The sequence below is a fragment of the Salmo salar genome, chromosome 09 (genome assembly GCF_965601325.2).
Source record: "Salmo salar chromosome 09, fSalSal1, whole genome shotgun sequence".
In the NCBI taxonomy this organism is placed as follows: domain Eukaryota; kingdom Metazoa; phylum Chordata; class Actinopteri; order Salmoniformes; family Salmonidae; genus Salmo; species Salmo salar.
Genome location: NC_138299.1, coordinates 159620573 through 159642260, shown reverse-complemented (window position 1 = coordinate 159642260; position 21688 = coordinate 159620573). Strand labels below are relative to the sequence as shown.

Sequence of the window (21688 nt, the reverse complement as noted above, 5' to 3'; positions counted from 1 at the left end):
AGGACCATGGGGTTCAACACAGTCTGTAGGATGGTACAGGACCATGGGGTACAACACAGTCTGTAGGATGGTACAGGACCATGGGGTACAACACAGTCTGTAGGATGGTACAGGGTCCTGGGGTACAACACAGTCTGTAGGATGGTACAGGACCATGGGGTACAACACAGTCTGTAGGATGGTACAGGACCATGGGGTACAACACAGTCTGTAGGATGGTACAGGACCATGGGGTACAACACAGTCTGTAGGATGCTACAGGACCATGGGGTACAACACAGTCTGTAGGATGGTACAGGACCATGGGGTACAACACAGTCTGTAGGATGGTACAGGACCATGGGGTACAACACAGTCTGTAGGATGGTACAGGACCATGGGGTACAACACAGTCTGTAGGATGGTACAGGACCATGGGGTACAACACAGTCTGTAGGATGGTACAGGACCATGGGGTACAACACAGTCTGTAGGATGGTACAGGACCATGGGGTACAACACAGTCTGTAGGATGGTACAGGGTCCTGGGGTACAACACAGTCTGTAGGATGCTACAGGACCATGGGGTACAACACAGTCTGTAGGATGGTACAGGACCATGGGGTTCAACACAGTCTGTAGGATGGTACAGGACCATGGGGTTCAACACAGTCTGTAGGATGGTACAGGACCATGGGGTACAACACAGTCTGTAGGATGGTACAGGACCATGGGGTACAACACAGTCTGTAGGATGGTACAGGGTACCATGGGGTACAACACAGTCTGTAGGATGCTACAGGACCATGGGGTACAACACAGTCTGTAGGATGGTACAGGACCATGGAATACAACACAGTCTGTAGGATGGTACAGGACCATGGGGTACAACACAGTCTGTAGGATGGTACAGGACCATGGGGTACAACACAGTCTGTAGGATGGTACAGGACTACAGTCTGTAGGATGGTACAGGACCATGGGGTACAACACAGTCTGTAGGATGGTACAGGACCATGGAGTTCAACACAGTCTGTAGGATGGTACAGGACCATGGGGTACAACACAGTCTGTAGGATGGTACAGGACCATGGGGTACAACACAGTCTGTAGGATGCTACAGGACCATGGGGTACAACACAGTCTGTAGGATGGTACAGGACCATGGGGTACAACACAGTCTGTAGGATGGTACAGGACCATGGGGTACAACACAGTCTGTAGGATGGTACAGGACCATGGGGTACAACACAGTCTGTAGGATGGTACAGGACCATGGGGTACAACACAGTCTGTAGGATGGTACAGGACCATGGGGTACAACACAGTCTGTAGGATGGTACAGGACCATGGGGTACAACACAGTCTGTAGGATGGTACAGGACCATGGGGTACAACACAGTCTGTAGGATGGTACAGGGTCCTGGGGTACAACACAGTCTGTAGGATGGTACAGGACCATGGGGTACAACACAGTCTGTAGGATGGTACAGGACCATGGGGTACAACACAGTCTGTAGGATGCTACAGGACCATGGGGTACAACACAGTCTGTAGGATGGTACAGGACCATGGGGTACAACACAGTCTGTAGGATGGTACAGGACCATGGGGTACAACACAGTCTGTAGGATGGTACAGGACCATGGGGTACAACACAGTCTGTAGGATGGTACAGGACCATGGGGTACAACACAGTCTGTAGGATGCTACAGGACCATGGGGTACAACACAGTCTGTAGGATGGTACAGGACCATGGGGTATAAGATAGCTGGCACAACATGCTTCATTTGCCAGCTGAGGTTTTATAATGTCCTAAGGGAGTGTAACAGTCACTTCTTATTTCGTTGTGTCTCTCCAAGGCTCAGCTGGCTACAGATATCAATAGCACCATGCCAGACTGCCGTGTCAGAGCAGAGTTTGGTCCAACCAACCCCAGACTGCCGTGTCAGAGCAGAGTTTGGTCCAACCAACCCCAGACTGCCGTGTCAGAGCAGAGTTTGGTCCAACCAACCCCAGACTGCCGTGTCAGAGCAGAGTTTGGTCCAACCAACCCCAGACTGCCGTGTCAGAGCAGAGTTTGGTCCAACCAACCCAGCCTCCTTTATCTAGAGACCGATAGATATTGTAAATAATGCATCCCAAAATTCAAGTGTCTGCCAGCTTCAACAGATTTCAAGAAAGAAGTAGAATCCTGTCATGGCTCCTTATCCCTGGCTCCATATCCCTGGCTCCATATCCCTAGCTCCATATCTCTGGCTCCTTATCCCTAGCTCCATATCCCTGGCTCCATATCCCTGGCTCCATATCTCTCGCTCCTTATCCCTAGCTCCATATCCCTGGCTCCATATCCCTGGCTCCATATCTCTGGCTCCTTATCCCTAGCTCCATATCCCTGGCTCCATATCCCTGGCTCCATATCCCTGGCTCCATATCTCTGGCTCCATATCTCTGGCTCCATATCTCTGGCTCCTTATCCCTAGCTCCATATCCCTGGCTCCATATCCCTGGCTCCATATCCCTGGCTCCATATCTCTGGCTCCATATCTCTGGCTCCATATCCCTGGCTCCATATCCCTGGCTCCATATCCCTGGCTCCATATCCCTGCTCCATATCCCTGGCTCCATATCCCTGCTCCATATCCCTGGCTCCATATCTCTGGCTCCAAATCCAGTCCTCTTTCCTCCCTATTCACTTCCAATGGGACTCTGCTCTGCCTGTCTGTTAGCTACTCTGTAGCGTTCTGGTTAACTGGGAAAAAAACTATTCTGCACACTGTCGCTGAATTAGCAAAAGTGGACTGCATGACTTTATCTGGAACATTGTCTTTTGTGCAGCCTGTCTGTCTGTCTGCATGTCTGTCTGCATGTCTGTCTGCATGTCTGTCTGCATGTCTGTCTCTGTCTTGCTGCTTTTGTGATGAATCCGTAGCATACTGAATGATAATGGGGGTAACATCAGCTACAGTATGCCCTTGTGTAATATTAGTGAGTAGTATTAGTGTGGGATATTAGTATGTAATATTAGTGTCTAATATTAGTGAATAATATTAGTATTTAATATTAGTGAATAATATTAGTGAGTAATATTAGTATGTAATATTAGTGAATAATATTTGTGTGTGAGTAGTATTAGTGAGTAATATTAGTGAATAATATTTGTGTGTGAGCAGTATTAGTGAGTAGTATTAGTATGTAATATTAGTGAATAATATTTGTGTGTGAGCAGTATTAGTGAGTAATATTAGTGAATAATATTTGTGTGTGAGCAGTATTAGTGAGTAATATTAGTGAATAATATTTGTGTGTGAGCAGTATTAGTGAGTAATATTAGTGAGTAATATTAGTGAATAATATTTGTGTGTGAGTAGTATTAGTGAATAATGTTAGTGAGTAATATTAGTATGTAATATTGGTGAATAATATTTGTGTGTGTGTGAGTAATATTAGTAAGTAATATTAGTATGTAATATTAGTATGTAATATTAGTGAATAATATGTGTGTGTGAGTAGTATTAGTGAGTAATATTAGTATGTAATATTAGTGAATAATATGTGTGTGTGAGTAGTATTAGCGAGTAATATTAGTAAGTAATATTAGTATGTAATATTAGTGAATAATATGTGTGTGTGAGTAGTATTAGTGAGTAATATTAGTGAGTAATATTAGTATGTAATATTAGTGAATAATATGTGTGTGTGAGTAGTATTAGTGAGTAATATTAGTGAGTAATATTAGTATGTAATATTAGTGAATAATATTTGTGTGTGAGCAGTATTAGTGAGTAATATCAGTATGTAATATTAGTGAATAATATTTGTGTGTGAGTAGTATTACTGAATAATATTAGTGAATAATATTACTGAGTAGTATTAGTGAGTAATATTAGTGAGTCATATTAGTGAGTAGTATTAGTGAGTAGTATGAGTGAGTAATATAAGTGAATGGTATTAGAGTAGTATTAGTGAGTAGTATTAGTGAGTAATATTAGTGAATGGTATTAGAGTAATATTAGTGAATAATATTAGTGAGTAATATTAGTATGTAATATTAGTATGCCATATTAGTGAATAATATTAGTGAGTAGTATTAGTGAGTAATATTAGTGAATAATATTAGTGAATAATATATAATATATATATTTCTAGATGTATGACAGAAGACAAAACATCTCACAACAACACTATACTTGTTGGTTTTAGAAGAGTGGCGTGAATTCATTTATATTCCTTCTGTGTGACCAGACTGACTGTTGACTTAACATGCAGTTCTAAAGTTTAAAGGAAGTAGACGGCTGTGGTGAGCATGCCTTCAGCTGCCATGTCCCCCTCCTTTCGTTAGCTCACGTGTCAAACTCATTCCACGGAGGGCCCGCTCCTCTCTAGTAAGGAACTCCCCTCACCTGGTTGTCTAGGTCTCAGTAAGGAACTCTCCTCACCTGGTTGTCTAGGTCTCAGTAAGGAACTCCCCTCACCTGGTTGTCTAGGTCTCAGTAAGGAACTCTCCTCACCTGGTTGTCTAGGTCTCAGTAAGGAACTCCCCTCACCTGGTTGTCTAGGTCTCAGTAAGGAACTCCCCTCACCTGGTTGTCTAGGTCTCAGTAAGGAACTCTCCTCACCTGGTTGTCTAGGTCTCAGTAAGGAACTCTCCTCACCTGGTTGTCTAGGTCTCAGTGAGGAACTCTCCTCACCTGGTTGTCTAGGTCTCAGTAAGGAACTCTCCTCACCTGGTTGTCTAGGTCTCAGTAAGGAACTCTCCTCACCTGGTTGTCTAGGTCTCAGTAAGGAACTCTCCTCACCTGGTTGTCTAGGTCTCAGTGAGGAACTCCCCTCACCTGGTTGTCTAGGTCTCAGTAAGGAACTCCCCTCACCTGGTTGTCTAGGTCTCAGTAAGGAACTCCCCTCACCTGGTTGTCTAGGTCTCAGTAAGGAACTCCCCTCACCTGGTTGTCTAGGTCTCAGTAAGGAACTCTCCTCACCTGGTTGTCTAGGTCTCAGTAAGGAACTCTCCTCACCTGGTTGTCTAGGTCTCAGTGAGGAACTCTCCTCACCTGGTTGTCTAGGTCTCAGTAAGGAACTCTCCTCACCTGGTTGTCTAGGTCTCAGTAAGGAACTCTCCTCACCTGGTTGTCTAGGTCTCAGTAAGGAACTCTCCTCACCTGGTTGTCTAGGTCTCAGTGAGGAACTCCCCTCACCTGGTTGTCTAGGTCTCAGTAAGGAACTCTCCTCACCTGGTTGTCTAGGTCTCAGTAAGGAACTCCCCTCACCTGGTTGTCTAGGTCTCAGTAAGGAACTCTCCTCACCTGGTTGTCTAGGTCTCAGTAAGGAACTCCCCTCACCTGGTTGTCTAGGTCTCAGTAAGGAACTCCCCTCACCTGGTAGTCTAGGTCTTAATTGAAAGGAAAAACCAACAGACACTAGGCCCTTCATGGATTGAGGTTGACACACCTGGTCTACATGTTCCTCTCTGTGTGACGTTGGATCTGAGAGTGACAGAGAGATATAAAAAGAAAGGGAGAGTGATAAAGAAAGAGGGAGAGAGAGTTGTTTTTTGATTTTTCTGATGCCTGCTGACATACTAACTGGTTTCCTCTGAATGCATTTTTACTGTTGCCATGACAACACATGGACGGACCAGAATACTTTGTGATGTGGTGTTGTTAAGGGCCATGCAGGAGTCAGGACATGGTAATGTATTAATACAGTCTAGTGGCCAGATATCAGCCTAGTATTGTATTGATATGTCAGCCTTTAACTAACTAATTGTTTCTTATCTATCTATTCTCTCTCTCCTCTCTTCTCTCAATTCAATTTCAATTTAAGACAAAAATGTATTTGCATGGGAAGCGTATGTTTACTTTGCCAAAGCATTTGAAATAGATAATAAACAATAAAAATGAACAGTAAACATTACACTCACAGAAGTTCCAAAAGAATAAAGAGATTTCAAATGTCATATTCTGTATATTTAGAGTGTTGTAATGATGTGCAAATGATTAAAGTTCAAAAGGGAAAATAAATAAACATAAATATGGGTTGTATTTACAATGGTGTTTGTTCTTCACATGTTGACCTTTTCTTGTGGCATCAGGTCACAAATCTTGCTGCTGTGATGGAACACTGTGGTATTTCACCCAGTAGATATGGGGAGTTCATCAAAATGGGGTTTGTTTTCTAATTCTTTGTGGATCTGTGTAATCTGAAGGAAATATGTCTCTAATATGGTCAAATATTTGGCAGGAGGTTAGGAAGTGCAGCTCAGTTTCCACCTCATTTTGTGGGCAGTGTGCACATAGCCTGTCTTCTCGTTAGAGCCAGGTCTGCCTACGGTGGCCTTTCTCAATAGCAAGGCTATGCTCACTGAGTCTGTACATAGTCAAAGCTTTCCTTAAGTTTGGGTCAGTCACAGTGGTCAGGTATTCTGCCACTGTGTACTCTCTGTTTAGGGCCAAATAGCATTCTAATTTGCTCTGTTTTTTGTTAATTCTCAAGTAATTATCTTTTTGTTTTCTCATGATTTGGTTGGGTCTAATTGTGTTGCTGTCCTGGGGCTCTGTGGGGTCTGTTTGTGTTTGTGAACAGAGCCCCAGGACCAGCTTGCTTAGGGGACTCTTCTCCAGGTTCATCTCTCTGTAGGTGATGGCTTTGTTATAGAAGGTTTGGGAATCGTTTCCTTTTAGGTGGTTGTAGAATTTAACGTCTCTTTTCTGGATTTTGATAATTATCGGGTATCGGCCTAATTCTGCTCTGCATGCATTATTTGGTGTTTTATGTTGTACACGGAGGATATTTTTGCTGAATTGTGCATTCGGAGTCTGAATTTGGTGTTTGGGTGAGGGCCGGGTGCTGCAGACTGTTCTAGTGTCCTCACCAATTAGTTGGTATGTTGAAGAGGGTGGGGCTTAAGCTGCATCCCTGTCTCACCCCACGGCCCTGTGGAAAGAAATGTGTGTTATTTGTACATTTTAACCGCACACTTGTTGTTTGTGTACATTGATTTTATAATGTTGTTTGTTTGTCCCCCAACAGCACTTTCCATCAATTTATATAGCAGACCCTCATGCCAAATTGAGACAAAGGCTTTTTTGAAATCAACAATGCATGAGAACACTTTGCATTTGTTTTGGTTTGTTTGTTTGTCAATTAGGGTGTGCAGGGTGAATACGTGGTCTGTCGTACTCTAATTTGGTAAAAAGCCAATTTGACATTTGATCAGTACATTGTTTTCACCGAGGAAATGTACGAGTCTGCTGTTAAGGATAATGCAGAGGATTTTCCTAAGGTTGCTGTTGACTCATATCCCACGGTAGTTATTGGGGTCAAATTTGTCTCCACTTTTGTGGATTGGGGTGATCAGTCCTTGGTTCCAAATATTGGGGAAGAAGCCAGAGCTGAGGATGATGTTAAAGAGTTTAAGTATAGCCAATTGGTAATTTGTGGTCTGTATATTTTATCATTTCATTGAGGATACCATCAACCCCACAGGCCTTTTCGGGTTGGAGGGTTTGTATTTTGTCCTGTAGATCATTCAGTGTAATTGGAGAATCCAGTGGGTTCTGGTCGTCTTTAATAGTTGATTCAAACATTTGTATTTGATCATGTATATGTTTTTGCTGTTTGTTCTTTGTTATAGAGCCAAAAAGATTGGAGAAGTGGTTTACCAATACATCTCCGTTTTGGATAGATAACTCTCTTTCTCCTCTCTCCTCTCTCTCTCTCTTTCTCCTTCTCGCTTTCCTCTCTCTCTTTCTCCTCTCTCTCTCTCTCTCTCTCTCCTTCTCCTCTCTCTCTTTCTCCTTATCTCTCTCCTTCTCTCTCTCCTCTCTCTTCCTCCTTATCTCTCTCCCCTCTCTCTTTCTCCTTATCTCTCTCCTCTCTCTCTCTCCTTCTCGTTCTCTCTCTCCTCTCGTTCTCTCTGTCTCTCCTTCTCTCTCTCCTCTCCTCTCGTTCTCTCTCTCCTCTCGTTCTCTCTGTCTCTCCTTCTCTCTCTCCTCTCTTTCTCCTTCTCCTTCTCCTCTCGTTCTCTCTCTCTCTTTCTCCTTCTCCTTCTCCTCTCGTTCTCTCTCTCTCTTTCTCCTTCTCCTCTCGTTCTCTCTCTCTCTCTCCTCTCGTTCTCTCTCCTCTCTCTATCTAGTCCTGATGGGAGCTACCTGGCAGCAGGATCAGCAGATGGAGCCGTCTACATCTGGAACGTCAACTCTGGCAACCTGGAGACACGACTACCGGACATGCACAGGTAGGACGACTGGACTGGACTGGACTAGACTGCACTAGACACTGGACTGGACTAGGCTAGACTGGACGGATCCCAGTCTATCCGTCTGCCTGTCTGTCCTCTGAACCCCACCCAGCCTCGGAGGACCTTAGCTTTTAGCAACTATCGTCAGCCCTGCTGGGCTCTGGCCAACACGGCATCAATTAGGTTGATGATACTACTTCCTCTTTGTGTTGTAGAGGCTATTAGTGGACTACAGAATGTTACAGGCTATTAGATAGTGTTTACATTAGCAGGAGGAGGGAGTAGGGTTCTGGCAGCAGGAGAGGGGAGTAGGGTTCTAGCAGCAGGAGGAGGGAGTAGGGTTCTGGCAGCAGGAGGGGGAGTAGGGTTCTGGCAGCAGGAGGGTTCTAGTAGGGTTCTGGCAGCAGGAGGGGGGAGTAGGGTTCTAGCAGCAGGAGGGGGGAGTAGGGTTCTGGCAGCAGGAGGGGGGAGTAGGGTTCTAGCAGCAGGAGGGGGGAGTAGGGTTCTGGCAGCAGGAGGGGGAGTAGGGTTCTAGCAGCAGGAGGGGGGAGTAGGGTTCTAGCAGCAGGAGGGGGAGTAGGGTTCTAGCAGCAGGAGGGGGAGTAGGGTTCTGGCAGCAGGAGGGGGGAGTAGGGTTCTAGCAGCAGGAGGGGGAGTAGGGTTCTGGCAGCAGGAGGGGGAGTAGGGTTCTGGCAGCAGGAGGGGGGAGTAGGGTTCTGGCAGCAGGAGGGGGGAGTAGGGTTCTGGCAGCAGGAGGGGGGAGTAGGGTTCTGGCAGCAGGAGGGGGGAGTAGGGTTCTGGCAGCAGGAGGGGGGAGTAGGGTTCTAGCAGCAGGAGGGGGGAGTAGGGTTCTAGCAGCAGGAGGGTTCTAGTAGGGTTCTAGCAGCCGTTCCCCTGTCTAGTCCTTTACAAACCAGCAAAACACTCTGAGCTGTTTAGTTCTTAGTAGCCAGTACAAACTCATTTTCACCATTTTAATAATGTCATCAAAATCAATAAATCATTACACATTTTTGTGCTAATTCAGTAGTTTTTACCTGAAGAATCGTGTTGTATAGACAAGTTATCATTGACTCAGTGCTGGTACCCAGTGTACAGTATCTCACAAAAGTGAGTACACTCCTCACATTTTTGTAAATATTTGAGTATATCTTTTCATGTGACAACACTGAAGAAATGACACTTTGCTACAATGTAAAGTAGTGAGTGTACAGCTTGTATAATAGTGTAAATTTGCTGTCCCCTCAAAATAACTCAACACACAGCCATTAAAGTCTAAACCTCTGGCAACAAAAGTGTGTACACCCCTAAGTGGAAATATCCAAATTGGGCCCAAAGTGTCAATATTTTGTGTGGCCACCATCATTTTCCAGCACTGCCATAACCCTCTTGGGCATGTAGTTCACCAGAGCTTCACAGGTTACCACTGGAGTCCTCTTCCACTCCTCCATGACGACATCACAGAGCTGGTGGATGTTAGACCTTGCACTCCTCCACCTTCCGTTTTGAGGATGCCCCACAGATGCTCAGTAGGGTTTAGGTCTGGAGACATGCTTGGCCAGTCCATCACCTTAACCCTCAGCTTCTTTAGCAAGGCAGTGGTCGTCTTGGAGGTGTGTTTGGGGTCGTTATCATGTTGGAATACTGCCCTGCGGCCCAGTCTCCGAAGGGAGAGGGATCATGCTCTGCTTCAGTATGTCACAGTACATGTTGGCATTCATGGTTCCCTCAATGAACTGTAGCTCCCCAGTGCCGGCAGCACTCATGCAGCCCCAGACCATGACACTCCCACCACCATGCTTGACTGTAGGCAAGACACACTTGTCTTTGTACTCCTCACCTGGTTGCCGCCACACACGCTTGACACCATCTGAACCAAATAAGTTTATCTTGGTCTCATCAGACCACAGGACATGGTTCCAGTAATCCATGTCCTTAGTCTGCTTGTCTTCAGCAAACTGTTTGCGGGCTTTCTTGTGCATCATCTTTAGAAGAGGCTTCCTTCTGGGACGACAGCCATGCAGACCAATTTGATGCAGTGTGCGGCGTATGGTCTGAGCACTGACAGGCTGACCCCCCCCCACCCCTTCAACCTCTGCAGCAATGCTGGCAGCACTCATACGTCTATTTCCCAAAGACAACCTCTGGATATGACGCTGAGCACGTGTACTCAACTTCTTTGGTCGGCCATGGCGAGGCCTGTTCTGAGTGGAACCTGTCCTGTTAAACCGCTGTATGGTCTTGGCCACCGTGCTGCAGCTCAGTTTCAGGGTCCTGGCAATCTTCTTATAGCCCAGGCCATCTTTATGTACAGCAACAAATCTTTTTTTTCAGATCCTCAGAGAGTTCTTTGCCATGAGGTGCCATGTTGAACTTCCAGTGACCAGTCAGTATGAGGGAGTGTGAGAGCGATGACACCAAATTTAACACACCTGCTCCCCATTCACACCTGAGACCTTGTAACACTAACGAGTCACATGACACCGGGGAGCGAAAATGGCTAATTGGGCCCAATTTGGACATTTCCACTTAGGGGTGTACTCACTTTTGTTGCCAGCGGTTTAGACATTAATGGCTGTGTGTTGAGTTATTTTGAGGGGACAGCAAATTTACACTGTTATACAAGCCGTACACTCACTACTTTACATTGTAGCAAAGTTGTCCATCTGCTCTGTTTGGTTCCCAGTGAATCCCAACAGTCCATCTGCTCTGTTTGGTTCCCAGTGAATCCCAACAGTCCATCTGCTCTGTTTGGTTCCCAGTGAATCCCAACAGTCCATCTGCTCTGTTTGGTTCCCAGTGAATCCAAACAGTCCATCTGCTCTGTTTGGTTCCCAGTGAATCCCAACAGTCCATCTGCTCTGTTTGGTTCCCAGTGAATCCCAACAGTCCATCTGCTCTGTTTGGTTCCCAGTGAATCCCAACAGTCCATCTGCTCTGTTTGGTTCCCAGTGAATCCCGACAGTCCATCTGCTCTGTTTGGTTCCCAGTGAATCCCGACAGTCCATCTGCTCTGTTTGGTTCCCAGTGAATCCCAACAGTCCATCTGCTCTGTTTGGTTCCCAGTGAATCCCGACAGTCCATCTGCTCTGTTTGGTTCCCAGTGAATCCCGACAGTCCATCTGCTCTGTTTGGTTCCCAGTGAATCCCGACAGTCCATCTGCTCTGTTTGGTTCCCAGTGAATCCCGACAGTCCATCTGCTCTGTTTGGTTCCCAGTGAATCCCGACAGTCCATCTGCTCTGTTTGGTTCCCAGTGAATCCCAACAGTCCATCTGCTCTGTTTGGTTCCCAGTGAATCCCAACAGTCCATCTGCTCTGTTTGGTTCCCAGTGAATCCCAACAGTCCATCTGCTCTGTTTGGTTCCCAGTGAATCCCAACAGTCCATCTGCTCTGTTTGGTTCCCAGTGAATCCCAACAGTCCATCTGCTCTGTTTGGTTCCCAGTGAATCCCAACAGTCCATCTGCTCTGTTTGGTTCCCAGTGAATCCCAACAGTCCATCTGCTCTGTTTGGTTCCCAGTGAATCCCAACAGTCCATCTGCTCTGTTTGGTTCCCAGTGAATCACAACAGTCCATAACATCTGTCCCATTTAGAAACACAGAATGAGTCAAAGCTGTTCCACTGTCTGTCTTGTGGACGGATAGATGCACATTGAAGTAAATGAGATTTAGGCTACGTCCAAAGCCTTATGGCACCCTCCTCCTTATGCAGTGCACTACTTTTGTCTAGAGCCCTATGATGTTTTGGTACTGGCTAAATGAAGAATCGGGTGTCATTTCAGATGAGCCCTTATTGACTGTCTCTCTCTCTCTCTCTGTCTGCCTGTCTCTCTCTCTCTGTCTGCCTGTCTCTCTCTCTCTGTCTGCCTGTCTCTCTCTCTCTCTCTCTCTCTCTCTCTCTGTCTGTCTGCCTGTCTCTCTTGTCCCATCCAGTTCGTCCATCAACGCGGTGGCCTGGTCTGGGTCTGGGGAGTACGTGGTCAGTGTGGACAAGAGCCGGCGTGCCGTTCTCTGGAGCGACATTTAAACAGTCTGGTCGACTAGCCAGCCTCAGACCCATTTGAACATCACTCTGGGGTTAGGTTTACAAGGTCATCTGAACATTGGCTGAGAGAACACAGAACACGTTGGATGTTTAACATGGCTGAGAGAACACAGAACACATTGGATGTTTAACATGGCTGAGAGAACACAGAACACATTGGATGTTTAACGTGGCTGAGAGAACACAGAACACATTGGATGTTTAACGTGGCTGAGAGAACACAGAACACATTGGATGTTTAACATGGCTGAGAGAACACAGAACACATTGGATGTTTTAACATGGCTGAGAGAACACAGAACACATTGGATGTTTAACATGGCTGAGAGAACACAGAACACATTGGATGTTTAACATGGCTGAGAGAACACAGAACACATTGGATGTTTTAACATGGCTGAGAGAACACAGAACACATTGGATGTTTAACATGGCTGAGAGAACACAGAACACATTGGATGTTTAAACATGGCTGAGAGAACACAGAACACTTTGGATGTTTAACATGGCTGAGAGAACACAGAACACATTGGATGTTTAACATGGCTGAGAGAACAGAACACATTGGATGTTTAACATGGCTGAGAGATCACGTTGGATGTTTAACATGGCTGAGAGAACACAGAACACGCTGGATGTTTTAACATGGCTGAGAGAACACAGAACACATTGGATGTTTAACATGGCTGAGAGAACACAGAACACATTGGATGTTTTAACATGGCTGAGAGAACACAGAACACTTTGGATGTTTAACATGGCTGAGAGAACACAGAACACATTGGATAACATGCCTGAGAGAACACAGAACACATTGGATGTTTTAACATGGCTGAGAGAACACAGAACACATTGGATGTTTTAACGTGGCTGAGAGAACACAGAACACATTGGATGTTTAACATGGCTGAGAGAACACAGAACACATTGGATGTTTAACATGGCTGAGAGAACACAGAACACATTGGATGTTTAACATGGCTGAGAGAACACAGAACACATTGGATGTTTTAACATGGCTGAGAGAACACAGAACACATTGGATGTTTTAACATGGCTGAGAGAACACAGAACACATTGGATGTTTAACATGGCTGAGAGAACACAGAACACATTGGATGTTTAACGTGGCTGAGAGAACACAGAACACATTGGATGTTTTAACGTGGCTGAGAGAACACAGAACACATTGGATGTTTTAACGTGGCTGAGAGAACACAGAACACATTGGATGTTTAACATGGCTAAGAGAACACAGAACACATTGGATGTTTTAACATGGCTGAGAGAACACAGAACACATTGGATGTTTAACATGGCTGAGAGAACACAGAACACATTGGATGTTTTAACATGGCTGAGAGAACACAGAACACATTGGATGTTTAACATGGCTGAGAGAACACAGAACACATTGGATGTTTGTCTCACTCCTGCTACCAGTCTGACAGAACGGAACGGGGGTGATATCCAACTGTTGCCTGGCTACCGATCCACATCACTCAGGTCGAACGCCACGCCCACTAACGTTTTCTTCTCCACCATGAGTCTGGTTTAGCTTACTCCCCCGAAGACTTCTTGAATGAGAACACATTCAAACCGTTCTGATTGGTCCCAGAACCCGATGGGTTGGACCAGAACTGGCCTACACGATTCATGAATGACGTCATTTTGACGTCAGCACAAACGACTTCTAGGATGGCGGGTTTTCAGACTGATGTATGGTGCTATCGATAGAGCAGCGGAATGAAATTCAAGACGAGTCGACAGATCTGACACATTCTGCTGTTTTTCTTCGGTTTATAACTTAGCTAAAGGGAACTGGCAGAAAATCATAAATACAATATCTGTCTGTCAAAAAGTAAATGGTTTCGTTTTGTTCTCTCCGTGATTGTATGGGCTCGTAATGGTGCCAACATAAATCCATAGTGTTGCTTTGCCTTTTTTGTAAACAAGCATTTGTTTGTGTCAAAACAACTTTTTTACTTAGTAGTTGAAAATGAATGTGGTGTCTAACCATTCGTACTGGGGAAAGGAAAAAGCATGGGTTATGCTTGACGAGAGATTAATACGCGATTTATTCAGGGATAGGGATTCATATCCTCTGCTTGAAACAATTGGAGGTAAAGCTTCATGCTCTTGGCTGGCTTACAGATAACACTACCATATCAGACTGTTAGGGTTACACTGGTCTGCTGGTCTAATAGGTGATACATTATGGAAAAACTATCATGACAACTGTGATAATATGATGAGTGGTTTTAATCTAAGCTACATGACACATGTACAGGGCTGAACGGAACCGGGTTATCTTGAGGGTTCTAAAGGGAACCCGGGTTATCTTTAGGGTTCTAGAGGGTACCCGGGTTATCTTGAGGGTTCTGAAGGGAACCCGGGTTATCTTGAGGGTTCTGAAGGGAACCCGGGTTATCTTGAGGGTTCTGAAGGGAACCCGGGTTATCTTGAGGGTTCTAAAGGGAACCGGTTATCTTGAGGGTTCTGAACGGAACCGGGTTATCTTGAGGGTTCTAAAGGGAACCCGGGTTATCTTGAGGGATCTGAAGGGAACCCGGGTTATCTTGAGGGTTCTAAAGGGAACAGGGTTATCTTGAGGGTTCTAAAGGGAACTGGGTTATCTTGAGGGTTCTGAAGGGAACCCGGGTTATCTTGAGGGTTCTAAAGGGAACAGGGTTATCTTGAGGGTTCTAAAGGGAACAGGGTTATCTTGAGGGTTCTAAAGGGAACAGGGTTTTCTTGAGGGTTCTAAAGGGAACAGGGTTATCTTGAGGGTTCTAAAGGGAACAACCAGCTGTTGCTGGTCTGTTATTGTGAACAGATGGAACAGTACAACTTTACCATTCCTCACAGGGATATTTGCTTGGCTTTTGCCCACATTCAGTAATACAGCAGGACAACATTTAGCATTTAGTCATAAAATCATATTGAGGTGTTAGCAATGAGAGCAATACACCTGCCCCTCTCTCTCTCTCTCTCTCTGCCTCTCTCTCTTTGCCTCTCTCTCTCTCTCTCTCTCTCTCTCTCTCTCTCTCTCTCTCTCTCTCTCTCTCTCTGCCTCTCTCTCTCTCTCTCTCTCTCTCTCTCTCTCTCTCTCTGCCTCTCTCTCTCTCTCTCTCTCTCTCTCTGCCTCTCTCTCTTTGCCTCTCTCTCTGCCTCTCTCTCTTTGCCTCTCTCTCTCTCTCTCTCTCTCTGCCTCTCTCTCTCTGCCTCTCTCTCTCTCTCTCTCTCTCTCTCTCTCTCTCTCTCTCTCTCTCTCTCTCTCTTTGCCTCTCTCTCTCTCTCTCTCTTTGCCTCTCTCTCTCTGCCTCTCTCTCTCTGCCTCTCTCTCTCTCTCTCTCTCTCTGCCTCTCTCTCTCTGCCTCTCTCTCTCTCTCTCTGCCTCTCTCTCTCTGCCTCTCTCTCTCTCTCTGCCTCTCTCTCTCTGCCTCTCTCTCTCTCTCTCTCTCTGCCTCTCTCTCTCTGCCTCTCTCTCTCTGCCTCTCTCTCTCTCTCTCTGCCTCTCTCTCTCTGCCTCTCTCTCTCTGCCTCTCTCTCTTGCTCTCTCTCTCTCTCTCTCTCTCTCTCTCTCTATCTCTCTCTCTCTCTCTCACTCTCTGCCTCTATGCAGGTATACTCAGTGATTCAGATTTAAAATGCTGAGTTGCATTCAGTAGCCGTTTGGCCTCAGCTTTGAAGAGCATTTGGCTTGTCAGCTTCAGTCCACAGTCTGGATCAAACACACTCTTCATGTAAAGCTGAGATAGACGCCATTTTACTTCTCTCATTCCTCCGTGTTACTCATTCACATGTAGACGTTGTGTAAACCGTGTTTTAAACATTTACAGATTGTCTTTTTTTATATGTACTGTCCACGCTGCATTTTATAATGATGTGGTGATAAAGTCTTTTAACTAACAGATGGTCTGTTAAACAGTTATTGGTATGTCTCAAAGGTTCTGGATTAACTAAGGGATATCCTTGTGTGTGTGTGTGTGTGTGTTTACACGGGAGGGAAGGGAATCTGGGAGGGTAATATAGTATGATGTGCTTTTTATTCTATATGAGGTTATGGGATATGCCATGTAAATGTTGTGTATTATATGAGGTTATGGGATTTATGCCATGTAAATGCTGTGTATTATATGAGGTTATGGGATATGCCATTACAGCCAGGTCCAAAACTATTGGCACCCCTGATAAAGATTAGCAAAACTAGACTGTGTAAAATCAATAATACTAACACAATTTCTCAGAGAAAGAGATTTGTTTAACAAGTAATCATCCCCCCCCCCCCCCCCCCCTCAAAAAGAGTCAAGATGATTGCTACCCCTGTTTTCAACGCATTGCGAAGATGACGGCACTGAGCCAGAAATATTCTGGGATGGCTGAATGGTCTGAGATCTCTCCCAATGTCATAAAACATTTTAGAAAAAGGCTCAGTGCCGTTATTCTCGCAAGGTGAGGTATTGAAAGGTATTGAAAACGGGTGGCAACAATTTTGACCCCTGTCTTTTTGAGAAAACGTTATATTACTTGTTAAACAAAATCTCTTTCTCTGAGAAATTCCAATTGTATTAGTATAAAATAAATATTATATATATATACACACACACACACACACACAGTGGCAAGAAAAAGTATATGAACCCTTTGGAATTACCTGTATTTCTGCATAAATTGGTCATAACATTTGATCACAACAATAGAGAAACATTCCTCTTTACAGAACTGTTTCAGTTCAGTAATATTCTTGGGATGTCTGGTGTGAACTGCTCTGGGGATGTCTGGTGTGAACTGCTCTGGGGATGTCTGGTGTGAACTGCTCTTGGGATGTCTGGTGTGAACTGCTCTTGGGATGTCTGGTGTGAACTGCTCTTGGGATGTCTGGTGTGAACTGCTCTTGGGATGTCTGGTGTGAACTGCTCTTGGGATGTCTGGTGTGAACTGCACTTGGGATGTCTGGTGTGAACTGCTCTTGGGATGTCTGGTGTGAACTGCACTTGGGATGTCTGGTGTGAACTGCTCTTGGGATGTCTGGTGTGAACTGCACTTGGGATGTCTGGTGTGAACTGCACTTGGGATGTCTGGTGTGAACTGCTCTTGGGATGTCTGGTGTGAACTGCTCTTGGGATGTCTGGTGTGAACTGCTCTTGGGATGTCTGGTGTGAACTGCTCTTGGGATGTCTGGTGTGAACTGCACTTGGGATGTCTGGTGTGAACTGCTCTTGGGATGTCTGGTGTGAACTGCACTTGGGATGTCTGGTGTGAACTGCTCTTGGGATGTCTGGTGTGAACTGCTCTTGGGATGTCTGGTGTGAACTGCTCTTGGGATGTCTGGTGTGAACTGCACTTGGGATGTCTGGTGTGAACTGCACTTGGGATGTCTGGTGTGAACTGCTCTTGGGATGTCTGGTGTGAACTGCTCTGGGGATGTCTGGTGTGAACTGCTCTTGGGATGTCTGGTGTGAACTGCTCTTGGGATGTCTGGTGTGAACTGCTCTTGGGATGTCTGGTGTGAACTGCACTTGGGATGTCTGGTGTGAACTGCTCTTGGGATGTCTGGTGTGAACTGCTCTTGGGATGTCTGGTGTGAACTGCTCTTGGGATGTCTGGTGTGAACTGCTCTTGGGATGTCTGGTGTGAACTGCTCTTGGGATGTCTGGTGTGAACTGCACTTGGGATGTCTGGTGTGAACTGCACTTGGGATGTCTGGTGTGAACTGCTCTTGGGATGTCTGGTGTGAACTGCACTTGGGATGTCTGGTGTGAACTGCTCTTGGGATGTCTGGTGTGAACTGCTCTTTGAGGTCATGCACAGCATCTCAATCGGGTTGAGGTCAGAACTGGCTGGGCCACTCCAGAAGGAATAATTTATTCTGTTCAAGCCATTCTGTTATTGACTTCTGTCTTTTGGGTCGTTGTCCTGTCTTTTTATTTTATTTATTTTTTATTTAACCTTTATTTAACTAGGCAAGTCAGTTAAGAACAAATTCGTATTTTTAATGACGGCCTAGGAACAGCGGGTTAACTGCCTTGTTCAGGGGCAGAACGACAGATTTTTTTTTGTCGTTGCTTCACCCAACTTCTGTTGAGCTTCAATTGGTGGACAGATAGCCTAACATTCTCCTGCGAAATGTCTTAATAAACTTGGGAATTCATTTTCCCGTCGATGATCGCAATCTATCCAGGCGCTGAGGCAGCAAAGCGGCTTCAAACCATGATGCTCCCTCCACCATACATTACAGTTGGGATGAGGTTTTGATGTTGCTGTGCTGTGCCTTTTTTTCCTCCACACTTAGTGTTGTGTGTTCCTTCCAAACAACTGAAATGTATTTTAATGTATCCTCAGAATATTCTGCCAGTAGCGCTGTGGAACATCCAGATGCTCTTTTCCAAACTTCAGATGTGCAGCAATGTTTTTTTTTTGGACAGCAGTGTCTTCTTCCGTGGTGTCCTCCCATGAACACCATTCTTGATTAGTGTTTTACGTGTCGTTGATTCGTCAACAGAGATGCTAGCATGTTCCAAAGATTTATGTTAAGTGTTATCTGACACTCTAGGATTTTTCGTAACCTCATTGAGCATTCTGCGCTGTGCTCTTGCAGTCATCTTTGCAGGATGGAGAGTAGCAACAGTGCTGAACTTTCTCCGTTTATAGACAATTTGTCTTACCGCTTCCAGCTTTATGCAAGTCAACCCTTCTTAATCTTAGGTCTTCTGAGATCTCTTTTGTTCGAGGCATGGTTCACATCAGGCAATGCCTCTTGTGAATAGCAAACAAAAATCTTGTGAGTGTTTTTATAGGGCAGGGCAGCTGTAACCAACATCTCCAATCTCGTCTCATTGGTTGGACTCCAGGTTAGCTGACTCCTGACTCCAATTAGCTTTTGGAGAAGTCATTAGCCTTGCACACTTTTTCCAACCTACACTGTGAATGTTTAAATGATGTATTCAATATAGACAAGACAAATACAATAATGTGTGTGTGTGTGTTATTAGTTTTAAGCACACTGTGTTTGTCTGTTGTTGTGATGAAGATCAGATCAAATTTTATCACCAATTTATACAGAAATCCAGGTAATTCCAAAGGGTTCACATACTTTTTCTTGCCAGTGTGTGTGCGTGTGCGTGTGCGTGTGTGTGTGTGTGTATATGTGTGTGTGTGTGTTTTAATTGAGCATGTACTTTATCGCTCATTATTTGTATTATTTTATAGTCTTTGTTGCTCATCATTATCAAAGGTGCTAATCTTTTTGTACCTGGCTGTATATGCTCTGTATTGCTATGGGTATTGGGGATATATGCCATATTATATAGTGTATATTATTCCTATATGACTAATGTCAACTGTGCTGCTATTGGTGTTTCAACAAAACAGCTCTGAGGGATAATGTAATGTCGTTATGAATTAGGTTAAACCTCATTCAAACCTCATTCAAAACAGCTCTAAGGGATAATGTAATGTCGTTATGAATTAGGTTAAACCTCATTCAAACCTCATTCAAAACAGCTCTAAGGGATAATGTAATGTCGTTATGAATTAGGTTAAACCTCATTCAAACCTCATTCAAAACAGCTCTAAGGGATAATGTAATAAGGGATAATGTAATAAGGGATAATGTAATGTCGTTATGAATTAGGTTAAACCTCATTCAAAACAGCTCTAAGGGTTAATGTAATAAGGGATAATGTAATGTCGTTATCAATTAGGTTAAACCTCATTCAAAACAGCTCTGAGGGATAATGTAATGTCGTTATGAATTAGGTTAAACCTCATTCAAAACAGCTCTAAGGGATAATGTAATGTCGTTATGAATTAGGTTAAACCTCATTCAAAACAGCTCTAAGGGATAATGTAATAAGGGATAATGTAATGTCGTTATGAATTAGGTTAAACCTCATTCAAAACAGCTCTAAGGGTTAATGTAATAAGGGATAATGTAATGTCGTTATCAATTAGGTTAAACCTCATTCAAAACAGCTCTGAGGGATAATGTAATGTCGTTATGAATTAGGTTAAACCTCATTCAAAACAGCTCTAAGGGATAATGTAATGTCGTTATGAATTAGGTTAAACCTCATTCAAAACAGCTCTAAGGGATAATGTAATAAGGGATAATGTAATAAGGGATAATGTAATGTCGTTATCAATTAGGTTAAACCTTATTCTTCTTGTTCGTTATTTTTTTTTGCGCTAAACAACCGTTTAATTTTTACAAAGAATAAACTTGAACAACTAATTTGATCTCTGTTAAATCTTTCATGTTTTTATGTCTTTCAATGTTTATGGTGAAATGTTGCTACGCGTTTTAAATGATGTTACTTAATGAGACAGAGACTTGGTGTCAATTGGGCATAGAGTCGATTAGATTTCCAGTTATGCTTTCATTCTAGTCTATACACATCATCCTCTGTAGTCTATACACATCATCCTTTGTAGTCTATACACATCATCCTCTGTAGTCTATACACATCATCCTCTATACACAACATCCTCTATAGTCTATACACATCATCCTCTGTAGTCTATACACATCATCCTCTGTAGTCTATACACATCATCCTCTATAGTCTATACACATCATCCTCTATACACAACATCCTCTATAGTCTATACACATCATCCTCTATACACATCATCCTCTATAGTCTATACACATCATCCTCTATACACATCATCCTCTATAGTCTATACACATCATCCTCCATTTACATCATCCTCTATAGTCTATACACATCATCCTCTATTTACATCATCCTCTATAGTCTATACACATCATCCTCTATTCACATCATCCTCTATAGTCTATACACATCATCCTCTATAGTCTATACACATCATCCTCTATAGTCTATACACATCATCCTCTATTCACATCATCCTCTATAGTCTTTACACATCATTCTCTATAGTCTATACACATCATCCTCTATAGTCTATACACATCATCCTCTATAGTCTATACACATCATCCTCTATAGTTTATACACATCATCCTCTATTCACATCATCCTCTATAGTCTATACACATCATCCTCTATTTACATCATCCTCTATAGTCTATACACATCATCCTCTATTCACATCATCCTCTATACACATCATCCTCTATAGTCTATAGACATCATCCTCTATAGTCTATACACATCATCCTCTATAGTTTATACACATCATCCTCTATAGTCTGTACACATCATCCTCTGTAGTTTATACACATCATCCTCTGTAGTTTATACACATCATCCTCTATAGTTTATACACATCATCCTCTATAGTCTATACACATCATCCTCTATTCACATCATCCTCTATATTCTATACACATCATCCTCTATAGTCTGTACACATCATCCTCTATAGTCTGTACACATCATCCTCTATAGTCTGTACACATCATCCTCTATAGTCTATACACATCATCGTCT

The 21688-nt window shown here is 44.0% G+C and overlaps 1 protein-coding gene across 2 annotated transcripts in view; it reads left to right on the top strand.

The window, feature by feature from the left end:
- atg16l2 (autophagy related 16 like 2) overlaps nucleotides 1-20507 on the top strand; it is a 71497-nt gene extending 50990 nt beyond the window's left edge. For both annotated transcript variants that reach the window (XM_045724879.2, XM_045724876.2), the window contains 2 exons: nucleotides 8115-8216; nucleotides 12155-20507. In XM_045724879.2, the coding sequence (XP_045580835.1) occupies nucleotides 8115-8216; nucleotides 12155-12248 (196 nt within the window). In that variant the 3' untranslated portion in view covers nucleotides 12249-20507. The remainder of the gene's footprint in view (nucleotides 1-8114; nucleotides 8217-12154) is intronic.
- The last annotated feature ends 1181 nt before the right edge of the window (nucleotides 20508-21688 follow it).